Genomic DNA, 14,761 nt, shown 5'->3' on the forward strand with positions numbered 1-14,761 from the left:
TGGTGTTGTTGGTGATGGTGGTGGTGGTTAAAGTATTCATGAAGTTGTGAATGAGAATGGAAACTGGGTGCATAAATGACTTGCTGTAAAGGCTGCCAAGTGAAATAATCATCAATTCCTACACCGTGTGAAGATTATAGAATGGATATGTGTGGATTTTGTTCCAACAACATGTCCAACATTTGGTCCTGGGTCTGAAAATTGAATGTGAATGAGCCAGTTCATTGTTTTCAGGCAGGGGCAAACAAGAAGAAAAGATGGTGGTGGAGATGGAAGAGATCCGGAGTTGGTGGTCGTGGAAGAGAATGAAAAAGAGGAAAGAAGAACGGGTAAGAAGAAGAGAGGGAGGGAAAGAAGAAAAGAAGAAGACAGGGGCAAAAAAGTCTTTTCGCGCGAGCCCAGGTTCATTAAGGGCAAAAATGTCATTTCCCCCGCCCTCTGATGACGTGTCCTGACAAAAAACCATTAAACAAATGCCACGTCACTAATTACCCTCCACCTCAGCAAATTTTTGTAATTAGGATGAAATCTCAAATGATTAATATTTACAGGGACAAAATGGGAGGATTAGTAAGCTCATGGACAAAAATTCAAACGGCCTATAATTACAGGGACGAAAAACATATTTTACCCTTTATTTATTAAAGCAAAAGTTAAACAAGAGAAACAAAAATGAAAATTTACGATGAGTGAATATTTATTCACAGTCAAGGAAACAATATCCAATTAATTAGCATCTTAGCTCACAGTTCCTTATTATTTTCCCCATCATCACATAAAGCACCACACACTTCAAAGCCTTCTTCTGCTCATTTATGAAATTCAAGTACAGGCAAATAAGGATCAATATGGAAGGCACGAAAACTTTTAAAACCAGCAGAAATGCCAAGTTGTTTGAATTCTTCTTCGGTTCTGTGTTTTCCCTTAGTTCTATACATTGTCATTATCCATATGTCAGCCGCTAACAATGCTCTTGTTCTTTTACTCTCATCGGTCTGCTCCGGCAACACCGGTTCACAAAGAATCAATTTTCCGGCCACCGGAAGAGCCTTGTAACAACTTTGCAAGGCCTTCTTGAATTCTTCATCTGTCCATGTTAACACTGTCCACTGCAAAACAATAATTATACTATTAATCATAATTGATTCTCTAAAAAACACTATTAATTATAATTGATAGATTTTTTTTTTTGACAAAATTATAATTGATAGAATTTAAAAGTTATAATTAAAGAGTTTTAAATATCTAAAGTATCTCCTTAAAAAAAAAATCTAAAGTATCAAATGATATGATGTAATGTAAAATAAGCAAGATTATAAGGAATATGGTGCTATTATTAATGAATGTAAATCCGTATTTAGTGAGTATGAAAACTCTAGTGTTGAGTTTGCACGAAGACAAGCAAATGAGGTTGCTCATAAGTTAGCAACCTCATTTAAGCTTACAAAGACATACTTATTATTTTTTTTAATTAATTTAAAAAAGAATGACTGAAATTTCTATTTAGTTTTTTCCCCTTAAATTATGATGTAAATTTTAATTTTAAAAAGTAATTAAATTGTTAAGCTTACAAAGACATACTTATTTTTTTTTTAAGAAGAGCAACCTCATTGTCACAAATAAAACAATTGTACCACTACACGAGTTTTCTATTACAAAGACATACTTATAACAAACGAATCATAATTAATTGACTTATAAGTAGTGTAGAAGTATAAAATACATATAGACGACGTGTCATAGTTTAAATCTCGTCTAAAGAAAAATGTAAAATGCGTAGTTATTGCTAGAGAAATGATATTTGTACAATCACTTTTTAACAATTTTTTTAACAACTTTCTCTCTCATACTCACATTATACTCTTATTCTCTCTCTTTCTTTTTCCCACTCCATTGTTTTTGACCAATGAAAAGAGAGAAAAAAAAGTTGTCACATAAGTTAAGTTGTCTCATTTGGTTGTTCAAATAACACTACTCTTATTGCTATAATAGTCTAACGTTAAAAAATATGCAGTATATTATGCAGTACTTCGGTTTGGTTCGATATGAGATTGATAGCTCAGACATGGGTTCGTGGCACTGATCCGGATATATTCTGAGTTTGGGTGGTTGTTTGTTGCCGTCGTTGTGTGTGTTGCAGAATTGTTGCTGTTGTTCGCGTGGTTTTGGGCCATGGGTTCAATGTCTTCCACGATTCAACAACATGGAAGCTTGTCATGGGTCTCGTTTGTTGTGGATTCAGACTTACTTGCTTTTGTGGTTCGATCTCAAGGTGGCTTATGTATTCATGGTGGTTCCACCTTGTTGAGATTAAATCGTGTAGCTATAGATTTAGTTGGCTTCCTGTTGGATTTGGTTTGGCCTCGGATTGGACAATTTTATTTGGTTGGGGTTGATCACAACTTGTTGGTATTTATACACTATGATGATGTTCGACACTATTCTAATTTGGGGTTGCTTTTCATTGGAATCTTTAATTTGTTGGTTTGTAACAGTGAATTCGATCTTAGTTGTTGTTGCTTCTGTGTCATTATGACTTGGTTTGTTGTAACTAGTTTGAGCCCCAACTCGTTCCAGTCTCTAACTCGTGCCGCAGGTTTGTTGGGTTGTGCTTGTGGTGGGTATTCGTTCACCTTAAATCTTGGTTTCTATGACGGGTAACTTTTTGCTTTGTCTGATTGTTTGATTTATCCCCTTTGAGTTGGTTGTATTATCCTTTCTGGTTGGTTTAAAACTTTTTGGTGTCATTTTTTTACTTTTCATTGAGTCAGATTTATGTCCCTGACCTTTTGTATTTTTTTTTTTAATTTTAATTTATCTAAGGTGTTGGAGTGGGTTTATCATCTGCATCATATTTACCCAAAAAAAACAAAAAAGTAAGTAACAATAGTATCTTAGCAACCATTTTGTATTATGGGCTGATGTATGTTTGAACATTAGTTATTGGCAACTATGTTTAGTTTACTCCTAATAATAAAATTTTGGTTATAAAAAAGTAAGTAGATAGTGGAAAATCATATCTCTATTTTTGAGAAGGGAGGAAATCATATCTTACTATGGTGCTAAAGTTGAAAAATATTTTGGAGATAAGTAGGTAAAATACTAATGCGGTGAAAGAGACACCTTAATGAAGATAGCATCCCCAGCCGGAACTGATTCAAGTGCATCACCACCGACGTGTGTTATACCTATATACATGCCACAAAAGTTAAATAAATTGAATAAATTTGTTCGTAATCTCAAATTTAATAAAATTAGTCCGTGGACAAACCAAAAAACTAACATGATCGGTCCACTAATATATTTTTTTAAGGATGGTCGGTCCTCTAATATTTGTCGATCTAACTTTATTTTTTTAAATTAGACTAATTAGGTTCCAAAATGGTAGTGACCCAAAAAATAGACTAATTACCTGGATATTGAGGTGCAGAAGAGATCATATCGGGAAGATCAAAATTGATGCCTTTGAGTATGTTTGGATATTTGTTCATAATCATGTTGAGACTCACACCAGAATTGCCACCAACATCAACTAGAGTCTCCACACCTTTGAAGCCATCATAATTCTCCAACATTTCCCTCATGTAGGGCAATGACATCCCGGACATGGAAGCATAAAACAAACTCATTTCTTCTGGTCCCTTTGTGCAATATGCATATGCTGCTTCTCCGTGCAGCTTCTCGAACGGTTCCACAGTTGGATCCTCCACTGCGTCTCCTACCAACGGCCATGCTCGCAGGTACGGGTCCTGTACGTTTGATTTTTTTGAGATTATTAGATGTACTTTCTCAACAAAGTTTTGCATGAGTTTATACAAAAATCAACTTGTAAGTTTTGCACGAACTTGTTATAATATATGGGCATAGCTATCATGTTTTGATAAGAACATAATTTATCTTTACAAAATCAACTTATAAGTCGGAGGTCTTCTTTATAAATTAAATATTTTAAGTTTTTATGTCAAACTTGTGTTTCTTTTTAGTATGTCTTCGATCACATCTAATAGTACTGTTGAGTTTTATACCATATTCATTTCCACAAAATTAAGTACTCTTAGTATTTAACCCAATAATAATTATAATAACTGTGTATTTGTTGGAATATCCCCATTAATCTTTTTTTTCTTCTTTTTCTGTTGTTGAAAAAGTCGTATATTTTAATTTCATTTTGTTATATATTTTATATTTAAGAAACATAAAAAAGAAAAAACATTTGTATATAAGTTTATTTAAACCTGATGATGCTGGACGAAAAATGATGCACAGGTCAGACCATCATCATCGGGAACAAGAGCTTTACCGACATCGGTGAGGGAGTACTTCCTTTCACCATTGTTGCTCAAGTCCTCAACAAAAATAGTATAAGTGGTGAGCAAACGGAGGATACGTTGGAGATTTTCAGCGTCTCCTCCGCCGTTGGGACGGACTATGGAGAGAATTTGAGAGGCAGAGAGTGGAGTGTTCTTTCCACCTTGCCATATAGCTTCAGGTACTTTCATTTTGAGAACAGCATTAAGGGACGTAGGAACACTCATAATGTGTGCAAGTTCCAAAATGGCAAGCCTCGCTTCACTTTGAGGCTTTACCACAGCAACTTTCCCATTCTCCATTATTGTTTACTAATTTGTTGTTATACTCAAAACTAAAAAAGATTGTGTTTTTCCAGCAGGGGTAGTAGTAGAAGAAAGTACATAAGCTATTTATAGAAAAACGATTGGTATACACTTCAAATGAGAATAATAACATAATGTGAGTATGAAGGAGATGTTAAAAAGTTGTTCGTACAATTTTTTTTAATGTAATAGATGAGTGGTGTGATAGATGTAATTGGTGATAAAAAGAGAAAGTTTAAGATATAATGAGGCCTTGAGAATTTTTAATTTTTTATTGACAAAATAAACGATATCTATTCATTCAAATAGATAGAGTACAATGATACAATACAAATATAAAGTTGTTCAAAACAAAAAGATGAATTTGTGAACAAACTCACAACATCCATGTTAATAACATAAAACGATAAAATACATATGCCTAATATAATATGACTATATTCAAGTTTTTCTCTTTAGTAAACAAGAAGAAGAAGCAAGACAATAAGACATGACGGCAAGGGGTTGAGGGGTTGAGAAGAGAGAGAAAGAGAGTGGTGAGAAATATAAAATATACACATATCATCGTTTGATGTTTATATAAAATATTCTCTTAACTATTTATTTTAATGTGACGTGTTTGTTTTTTTTGTCTCTATTATATTTAAGATGTAATAATTAACGCATATGAAAAGAAAAAAAAAATACAGAAGAAGAGGAATTTGATCCATGATTGAAATCAAATACTCTCTCTGTTTCAAAATGAGTGTCGCTTTAGCCAAAAAAATTTGTTTCAAAATGAGTGTCGCTTTCAGTTTCCAATGCAATAATAACTTTTTCTTTTCAATTGTACCCTCCAATTAATACTCTGCACACGACTTCCAAAGTATTACTTTTAAAACTAACCAATAGTTAATAAGGATAATTTGGTAAAATAACCATTCTCTTTCTCTTAATCATTGCATTTCTTAATATGTGTGTAAACACCTAAAACGACACTCATTTTGAAACGGAGGGAGTACATATTTTCAAATATCGGGTACACAATTTTTCATTGTTCCAAAAAAACACTCTCTCCGGTTACTGTTATAAGTAAAAAATTACTTTTTAGATTAGGGTCATGTTAACTTGTGCCCTTAGGGCACAAGTTAAGGATCTAAAAAAAGAATTAAAACATGTGTGTTGTATTGAAAAAATAAGTTTTTAATTTTCCAAGACATTGAATGCACAATCTTCAAAAATAAGTTTCTACATTTGGCTTCTAAACTTGTGCCTTAAGGGCACAAGTTAACATTTCCCTTTAGATTAATTCAATAAAGGATAATGTTAACCGGTGCCCCGGGGTACTGGTTAATCAAATGTAGTAAGTATTGCATTGGTACTTGTGTCTGTCAACTTTTCAAAAGCATAAAAAATATTTTTTCATTTTAAATTTTTTTTTTTTTAGGTTCCTTAATCAGTGCCCCGGGGGCACTGGTTAACATGACCCTTCAATAAATGATGTATGTAGTCTATATATTAAATGAACCAAAAAAGTCAACTTTTACTTATAATAGTGACCAGAGGGAGTATATATATAATGCTTCATTTATAAGTGTTTAGAAAAAGAATTCTAAATAAAATACCAATTGTTTTATATTTTTTCTAAAATGAATTATTATGGAGTAAAAGAAAATCCATATATACACGGTTGACATGCACGAGATGTCTGTTTTCTGAAAGGATGCACAAGATGTCTGTGCTCTTTTAAAAAAATTATAAAATAATTGATATTTTATTTTCTTTATACCAGTCAGCAAAGGCATTATTGGCTTATCCCGATCGCCCAATTGCTTGAGGACAGACAGACGACATAGATGAATTCATTTTTTTTTGAAGGAATAGATGAATTCATTTTTAATTCCCAAGTTCATTTAGAAATCCAAGACAACCAAGCTTTCAAAACGAGTGCCATTGTAGGATACTATGATACTTCATCCGATCTTATTTATAAGAGATAGTTTAGTCAACAAAAGTTAATGTATCTAGACTAACTTTTTAGCTAGATACATCAACTTTTGTTGACCCAACTTTCTCTTATAAATAGGACCGGAGGGAGTATTCGGTAATCCAAATCGGTATACAACATTTTTCCTAAAGAATTTCTGATTCATTTGGTCGTTATGTGCACTACTACTTCTGCTTCTATCCATTAATTGAAGTAGTATACCCCAACGATTAAGAACTTTAGTTGTCTAGGGGCTAAGAGAAAAGGACTCAATATGTCCAACAATTATTTTGTATATTTCATGCCACGTATAAATATTTATTTAAAATGCCAGGTGTCTCTTAAAACATAAATAGAAAACGATGGTTCAACTAAACTAGTAAATATATATGTGGCCTGATGTAGATGTGAAAAATATAAATAAACGATATGAGTGTGATATTTTGTCACATGCCCTTGGCAAATGGCAGACAATGGATGGATTGAGTATTAAATTGGGGTAGGTGCTCCCACTAACTTATTTTGTTCCTATTAGCATTTGATTGTTGCTCCAACTAAAGATTAAGTGGTCTCCCGTTAAAAAGAATTAATAATAAAGTTGTCTACACTAATTTTTTTTGAGTGGTGGTGTCGACACTAATACTAATTGAGTGAGCATATTGCGGTGTATTGTTTTATGAAGTTGGCTTTGAATTTCGGGTCTTGATTGAGCTAAGGAATTATAGGAGATAATGAATGAAAGGTTTATTATTCGAATTATGGCGAGCAAGAATAATAATTGATTTTGAGTCTTATTCTATGAAGTTTAAGATAGTTAAAAATGATTCTCTTAAGTTTAAGATAGTTCAATCAATAAGGAAATTACATTATATAGAGGTTAAGATTTGAACTTCAAACTCTTCATTTATCCACTCTAAAAAGTGAATTTATAACCACTTGACTACTTTACAAAAAAAAATAAAAATATTTCTTTGCAATTAATTTTTTGGAGAATCACATGTACAATTATATATGCAATAAATTTTGAATTTTGAAATGTTTCTGTGCGGTTTACAATTATTATCCATTTATATTTTGAGATGTGTGTGGGGAACCATTTATTAACTCTCACTCGGTTGCAATTTTGAATTTGGATTTAGATGCAAAAGTTTGTAACTTCATTCATTATTCTTGTGGAATCTTCAACAAGATTTCATCAAACCCTTGTGAAAGCATCGAAGCCGTCATATCAAAGAAAGACTATTTTAGGATTTCGTGTCTTTGTTAAGCTTTGTGCTTTATTGTATACCTCTCTGGTTGCTACCACTGATTATCAAAGCACATAGATGGTTTGTTTAGTTGAGTTATAAAAGGACTGAAGTCGTAATTTGAGAAGAAAGTCATTTAGGGTTTCATGTTTGTCCTTTTTATTTGTGAGTCACTCTTTATATCACCTTGATGCGTTGAGCTGGACTAATAGTTGAGTTGTATTTGTGAATCACTCGTAAGCTTTTAAGCAAGAGTGGATTATGTTTCTCGAAGTGTGTCTCCATTTTGATTGTGTTTGTCCTTATCACAGGTAGAGTGATTGAGGGGAAGTGAGAGGGGTCTCATATCTACGAGTGTCTTAGATAAAAATATCACGAGTAGTGATTAGGTGCGAATTTAGTAAACCATAGGTTGTTTATGCAGACTTCAAACTAATACTATTATAGTGGATTTCTTTCCTGGCTTGGAGCCCCCCAGATGTAGGTGAGGTTGCACCGAACTGGGTTAATAAATACATTGTGTTATTTCCTTCCTGCACTTTACATTAAGTTATTTATTATTGTTATTTGTGTTGTTACGATGTCTTGATATTACATTCGACATTTTTGATGTCCTGACATCGTATACGACATCTATCCACTACGTTCCAGAATTTCAATTGGCATATAGGAGAATCGAATCTAAGACCTTAAGGAGAAGCACACTCCTAAGTCACAAGCCAATACCACCAAAGATACTTGCTTCTTTCGTTGTTTCTTTTATCCTTTTTTCCTATTTTTTTCTTCCCTTTTTCTAATGAAAATTGCTCTTTAGGTTCCTTTAATTTCACTGTAACTAAAATTATTTGAGTTTTGTCACATACTAAATGTTTATATCCCTCTCGGTTCAAATTTGAGCATTGATCGCTACATTGTGGGGTCTAATCCCTCTACTAAACCCAACTTCCGTTTGTTGCAATGTGTGAATCTAACTAAAACTATAATTTTTATTCATTAAAGAAAAAATAAACAAGAGAAACAAAAATGAAAATTTATGATGAGTGGAAATTTATTCATAGTCTAGGAACAGTGACCAATTAATTAGTATCGATTCCTAATTATTTTACCCCATCTCATAATTTTTTTAACAAGCCAAAATAGAACTTATATATAAACAACAAAAGATGCTCCTCTCAATACAAGATGTGTCGAGGAAGACCAATAAAGTTCAAATACAACACTTCACCAATAAGAAGAAACAAAAATAAAAATATTTAACCAGCATTGAAACAATCTAAAGGAAGCAGGAAATGTTTAACATTTACCCCATCACATAATAAACACCGCACACTTCAAAGGCTTCTTCTGCTCATTTCTGAAATTCTAGAACAGGAAAATAAGGATCAATGTGGAAGGCACGAAAACGAAGAAAACCAGTAGAAATGCCAAGTTGTTTGAATTGTTCTTCGGTTCTGTGTTTTCCCTTAGTTCTATACATTGTCATTATGAATATGTCACCCGACAACAATGCTCTTGTTCTTTGACTCTCATCGGTCAGCTCCGGTGACACCGGCTCACAAACAATCAATTTTCCGTTCACCGGAAGAGCCTTGTAGCAGTTCTGCAAGACCTTCTTGCATTCTTCATCTGTCCATGTTAACATTGTCCACTGCAAAATAAATAATTAACAATAAATGAGAATCGATATAATTAAAAAATTATAATTACTTTTAAATATCTCAAGTATCAAATGATATGTGTGTCTACTATAAACTATAAATTAATTAATTAGCTTTTATTTAATGAAGATCTTTCTTTTTATTTATTTGGTAAACATATATTTTTTTTATAAGCAACTAGCGGAAAGACGGTCACAAACCGTTTATTAGCATATTTTTTATCGATTGTAATTTTTTATTATCTTTAATGCTCAAGAAAAATTGGTTTAAAAAAAAATTAATTGAAATTTATTTAGTTGTTTTGTTCCTTGAATTATGGTGTAGATTTAAATTTTAAAAATAATTGAGTTGATAAGGCTACAAAAAAATATTATAGCAAGAGAACTATAATTATGTGGCTTAAGAATAAAACTATTTGAGGGCAATTTAGGTGTATTGAAAATAGACTATAGCAAAAAAAATTATGTAACACAGTTATCAGCAGTATAGAAGTATATGGATTGATATGCATGACATGTCATAGTTTAAATCTCATCAAAAACAATTGTAAGATGAGTCGTTATTGCTATAATAGTCCAAGTCAACCTTAAAAAATGTGTAGTATATTATGTAGTAACAATTGGTCGTTGTGTTGCTTCGTTTCTCTGATTCACATCCGGTTGGTTCGATATTGATAGCTCCAATGTGGGTTCATGACACTAATCTGAATCTATTGCGTGTTTGAGTGGTTGTTTACTGTTGTTATCGTTTGGGTTGCGAATATGTTGTTGTTTTGGATCATGGGTTCGTTGTCTTCCATGACTCAGCAACTTTGCAAGCTTGTTTTGGGTCTCGTTTCCTCCTTTATGGGTTCACTATCGTCAGATCTTTAGGTGCAATGGGTTCTTCCTTTATGGTGGTCCCACCATGTTGGTGTTAAATCGTGCAGCTTCACGATTCAGTTGGCGACGATGTTCAACACTATTCTAATTTAGGTTGCTTTGAAATGAAATATTTGTTGATTCTAAAACATTGAATTTGATCTAGTCGTTGTTGCTTCTGCGTCCTAATAAAAGTTTGGTAATAAAAAAGAGTAGGTAGGGAAAATCATATGTATTTATTGTTTTTTTTTTTCGACAATATATGTATTTGTTGTTGAGAAGGGAGGAAAATCATATTTTACTACGGTACTAATGTTCAATTTTTTTTTGAAGATTCCCAATTTTTTTTTATTTTTTTTTTGAAGATAAGTACTACTAATTAGTAGTGAAAGAGACACCTTAGTAAAGATAGCATCCCCAGCCGGAACTGATTCAAGCGCATCACCACCGACGTGTGTTATACCTATATATAACATGCCACAAGACAAGAGTTAAATAAATTGAATAAATTTGTTCATAAACTAACACGTATTACACTCTAAAATTTAAAATTAGTCCGTGGACAAACTGGTCCACTAATAATACAGCCTCCTGGTACACTAATATTTGTCAATCTAACTTTATTTTTTCAAATTAGACTAATTAGGTTCCAAAATGGTAGTGACCCAAAAAAAAGACTTAATTAAATTACCTGGCAATTGAGGTGCAGAAGATATCATATCAGGAAGATCAAAATTGATGCCTTTGAGTATGTTTGGATATTTGTTCATAATCATATTGAGAATCACACCAGAATTTCCACCAACATCAACTAGAGTCTCCACACCTTTGAAGCCATCATACTTCTCCAACATTTCATTCATGTGGGGCATTGACAGTCCAGACATGGAAGCATAAAACAAACTCATTTCATCTGGTCTCTTCATGCAGTATGCATATGCTCCTTCTCCGTGTAGCTTCTCGAACGGTTCCACAGATGCATCCTCCACTGCATCTCCTACCAACGGCCATGCTCGCAGGTACTGGTCCTATATAAATTAATTAAACCCTCCACGTATGAATTTTTTGTTTTGAGGTTCATATCAGATGTAATTCGTCAACAAAGTTTTGCATGAGCTTATTATAATTAATATATGGGCATCACTATCACGTTTTGATAAGAACATAACATGTTTACAAAATCAACTTGTAAGTTGGAGATTTTCTTTATAAATTAACTTTTTAAGTCTTTATGTGAAACTTGTGTTTCTTTTTAGTATGTCTTCTCACATCAAGTACCGTTGAGTGATAGTACCATATTCATGGAAACATATTCATGTCCTCAAAGTTATGTTATAATAAGTTGATGACACTCTTAATAGAGTTATCCCAATAACTATAATTAATGTATATTTGTACGAAAATCCCCATTATTCTCAATTTCTTTGTTGTTGAAAAAAATCGTATATATTAATTTCATTTTGTTATATATTTTGCATTTAAGAAACATGAAAATAGAAATAGAAAAATTATTTATGTAGAAGTTTAATTAAACCTGATAGTGCTGGAGCACGTATGTTGCATAGGATAGACCATCATCATCAGGAACAAGAGCTTTACCGATGTCGGTGAGGGAGTACTTCCTTTTGCCATTGCTGCTCAAGTCCTCAGCAAAAATAGCATAAGTGGTGAGCAAACGGAGGATACGCTGAAGATTTTCAGCGTCTCCTCCGCCGTTGGGACGAACTATGGAGAGAATTTGAGAGGCAGAGAGTGGAGTGTTCTTTCCACCTTGCCATATAGCTTCAGGTACTTTCATTTTGAGAACAGCAACAAGGGACGTAGGAACACTCATAATGTGTGCAAGTTCCAAAATGGCAAGCCTCGCTTCACTTTGAGGCTTTACCACATGAACTTTCCCATTCTCCATTATTGTTTGCTAATTTGTTGTTGTACTCAAAACTAAGAAGATTGTTTTGTGTTTTCAGCTGGTGTAGTAGTAGAACAAAGTACATAAGCTATTTATAGAAAAATGATTGGTGTTCACTTCAAATGAGTTATATGAATAAATGTATACATCTTAAGATAAAAAAAAGTGAAAAAACTGATGAGTAATGTAATATATTGGTGATGTGATAGATGTAACCGATTGATGATGTGATTAAAAAAAAGTGGTAAAAAATATAAGGTGTACGAATATCATGGTTGATACTTATATAAAATATTTTCTTGACTATTTACCTTAATGTGGAGTATTTGTTTTTTGTCTCTATTATATTTAAAATGTAATGATTAACCGTATATAAAAAAAAAAAAATTGAGCCATGATTGAAATCAAATACATCTTTTCAAATATTAGGCATACAATCTTTCATCGTTTAAAAAAAAAACATACAATGCTTTCATTTGCATAGGTGTTTAGAAAAAGAATTCTAAATAAAATATCAATTCCCTCTTGGGTGTATTTGGGGCTGTCTATTGGAGGTGATAAAAGGAAGTTGAATTTCTGAGTTTCTCTGCTGGTTCGTATAAAATTGAGATTGTCGACATGGAAGAACAAAAATTTGTCTATGGGAGACCATTTGATTCTTCTGAAATTTACTGTCCTCGCTTTCGGTTTATTTCCTTTCCTTCTTCAAGGCTTCCACATGTGTCATTTCCTTTACTGAATCTATTTTAAAATGCATTTTTTTCGAGGGGGAGAAAACTACGAAAATTGCTTGGGTCAATCAGGACTCGATTTGTTTAGGAAAGGACAAAGGGGGTTTGGGGGTTAGGAGGTTGTTGGAGTTTAATTTATCTTTATTGAGAAAACAGTGTTGGAGATTGCATGTAGAGCAGGGAGGTTTGTGGTATAGGGTATTGACAGCTAGGTATGGTAACGAAGTGGGGCGAATTTATGAGGGTGGGAGAGGTGCCTCCGCGTGGTGGGTAAGCATTTTGAGGTTGTGTGACGGGGTTGGAATGGGGATTGGAAGTTGGTTTGACGACAATATGAGAAGGTTGGTGGGTGATGGTGCTAGTTTCTTTTTTTGGACGGATAAGTGGGTGGGAGATGAACCTTTTTGCGAGGTTTAGGCAGTTGTTTGAGTTGGTTGAGAGAAGGGTGTTGAAAGTAGCTGAGATGTGTCGGTTAGGATGGGGGTTAAGGCGTCGAAGTGGAAGAGGCGGTTGCGTGCTTGGGAGGAAGAGATGGTGGGGAAGTGTTGTGTTTTGGTTCACAATGTTGTTTTGCATGTTCAAGTTGAGGACCAATGGCATTGGTTGCTAGATCATGTCAAAGGGTACACAATCAGTTGCATTTATCACTACCTCATATCTTCCGAAGGGCCTGCTGAAGTGGAGCGCATGGTTGATATTTTGCACAAAAAAGTGCCGTTGAAGGTCAAGTTGTTTGTTTAACGTCTTCTCTAAAATCGTATTCCAACAAGAGATAACCTAATCATACGTGGTATTCTCCAGCCTACTAACAATAATTGTGTAGGGGGTTGTGATATGGAAGAAACAACGACAATTGTTTTTACATAGTCATCAATTCAGTACTATATGACCTCTCATTTGGAATTGGATTGCGGTTACTTCTATTGATCCTTTAGGTGTAACAAATCACTTAGTCCAATTTACACAGCTTCGTGGCTCATCAAAGGTTTTTCGGGCATTATTGCAGTTATATGGTTTGCAGATGTTTGGGTAATTTGAAAAGAAATAAATAATAGGATCTTTAACACTAAGGTTGATCATATGCACATATTATTAAACAAAATTAAGTTACTTTCCTTTGTGTGGTTGAAAGCATGAATTGTCATTTCTGATTTTAACTATCATATCTAGTGGTTTGATTCTTTGTCATGCACATATTTGACCATGTAGATCTTTTCCTGCTCTTTCCTTGTTTTTTAATTTCGCATGTGGACTTGTTGTAGCTTTGCGTGTCTATTATGGTATGTCTTGTGTTAGATAGACCGTTGTTTCGGTGTTAATACATTACATCTTTAGTTTCTTAAAAAAAAAAATACCAACTCCCTAAAAAAATACCAACTGTTTTATATTTTTCTAAAATGACTTATTATAAAAGAAAATACATATATACATGTGTTGACATGCACGAGATTTTTGTTGTCTTTTAAAAAAATTATGAAATGAGATGTTTGCTGTCTTTTAAAAAAATATAAAATAATTGATGTTTTATTTACTTTTTCTAATAACATGTATGAGAAACTATGTATCAAATATTATGGTATGTGCTAAAAAAACACGGGACAACATGATAATTATTTCAGTTGTCTTTGAAAAAAAAAAAACTATTTCAGTTGTATTGTGTTTGATAGTAAAATTGTTTTAGGATAAATTAGAAGGCAATAAATAAGACAAAAATTTATTTCTTACTAAACCACAACATAATTTTTTATCTCAAATATAACTTCTCTAAAATACCAAA

The 14,761-nt window shown here is 33.1% G+C and overlaps 2 protein-coding genes across 2 annotated transcripts; both read right to left on the minus strand.

Annotated features, from left to right (window-relative positions):
- Positions 1-605: 605 nt before the first annotated feature.
- LOC146941683 (nicotinate N-methyltransferase 1-like) lies at positions 606-4,673 on the minus strand. Its single transcript, XM_085755500.1, has 4 exons — positions 4,236-4,673; positions 3,413-3,749; positions 3,124-3,188; positions 606-1,109 (listed from the first exon to the last, which is right to left on the minus strand). The coding sequence occupies exons 1-4, from the start codon at positions 4,608-4,610 to the stop codon at positions 810-812; spliced, it is 1,077 nt and encodes a 358-aa protein (XP_085611626.1). The 5' UTR covers positions 4,611-4,673; the 3' UTR covers positions 606-809.
- Positions 4,674-8,856: 4,183 nt separating this feature from the next.
- Positions 8,857-12,318, minus strand: LOC146941684 (nicotinate N-methyltransferase 1-like). The gene is made up of 4 exons (XM_085755501.1): positions 11,879-12,318; positions 11,036-11,372; positions 10,743-10,807; positions 8,857-9,474 (listed from the first exon to the last, which is right to left on the minus strand). Exons 1-4 carry the CDS (start codon positions 12,251-12,253, stop codon positions 9,175-9,177), a joined length of 1,077 nt encoding a protein of 358 aa, XP_085611627.1. The 5' UTR covers positions 12,254-12,318; the 3' UTR covers positions 8,857-9,174.
- Between the last annotated feature and the right edge of the window lie 2,443 nt (positions 12,319-14,761).

This window comes from Medicago sativa, chromosome 3 (genome assembly GCF_051527215.1).
Source record: "Medicago sativa cultivar Bolivia chromosome 3, Bolivia_mono, whole genome shotgun sequence".
In the NCBI taxonomy this organism is placed as follows: Eukaryota; Viridiplantae; Streptophyta; class Magnoliopsida; order Fabales; family Fabaceae; genus Medicago; species Medicago sativa.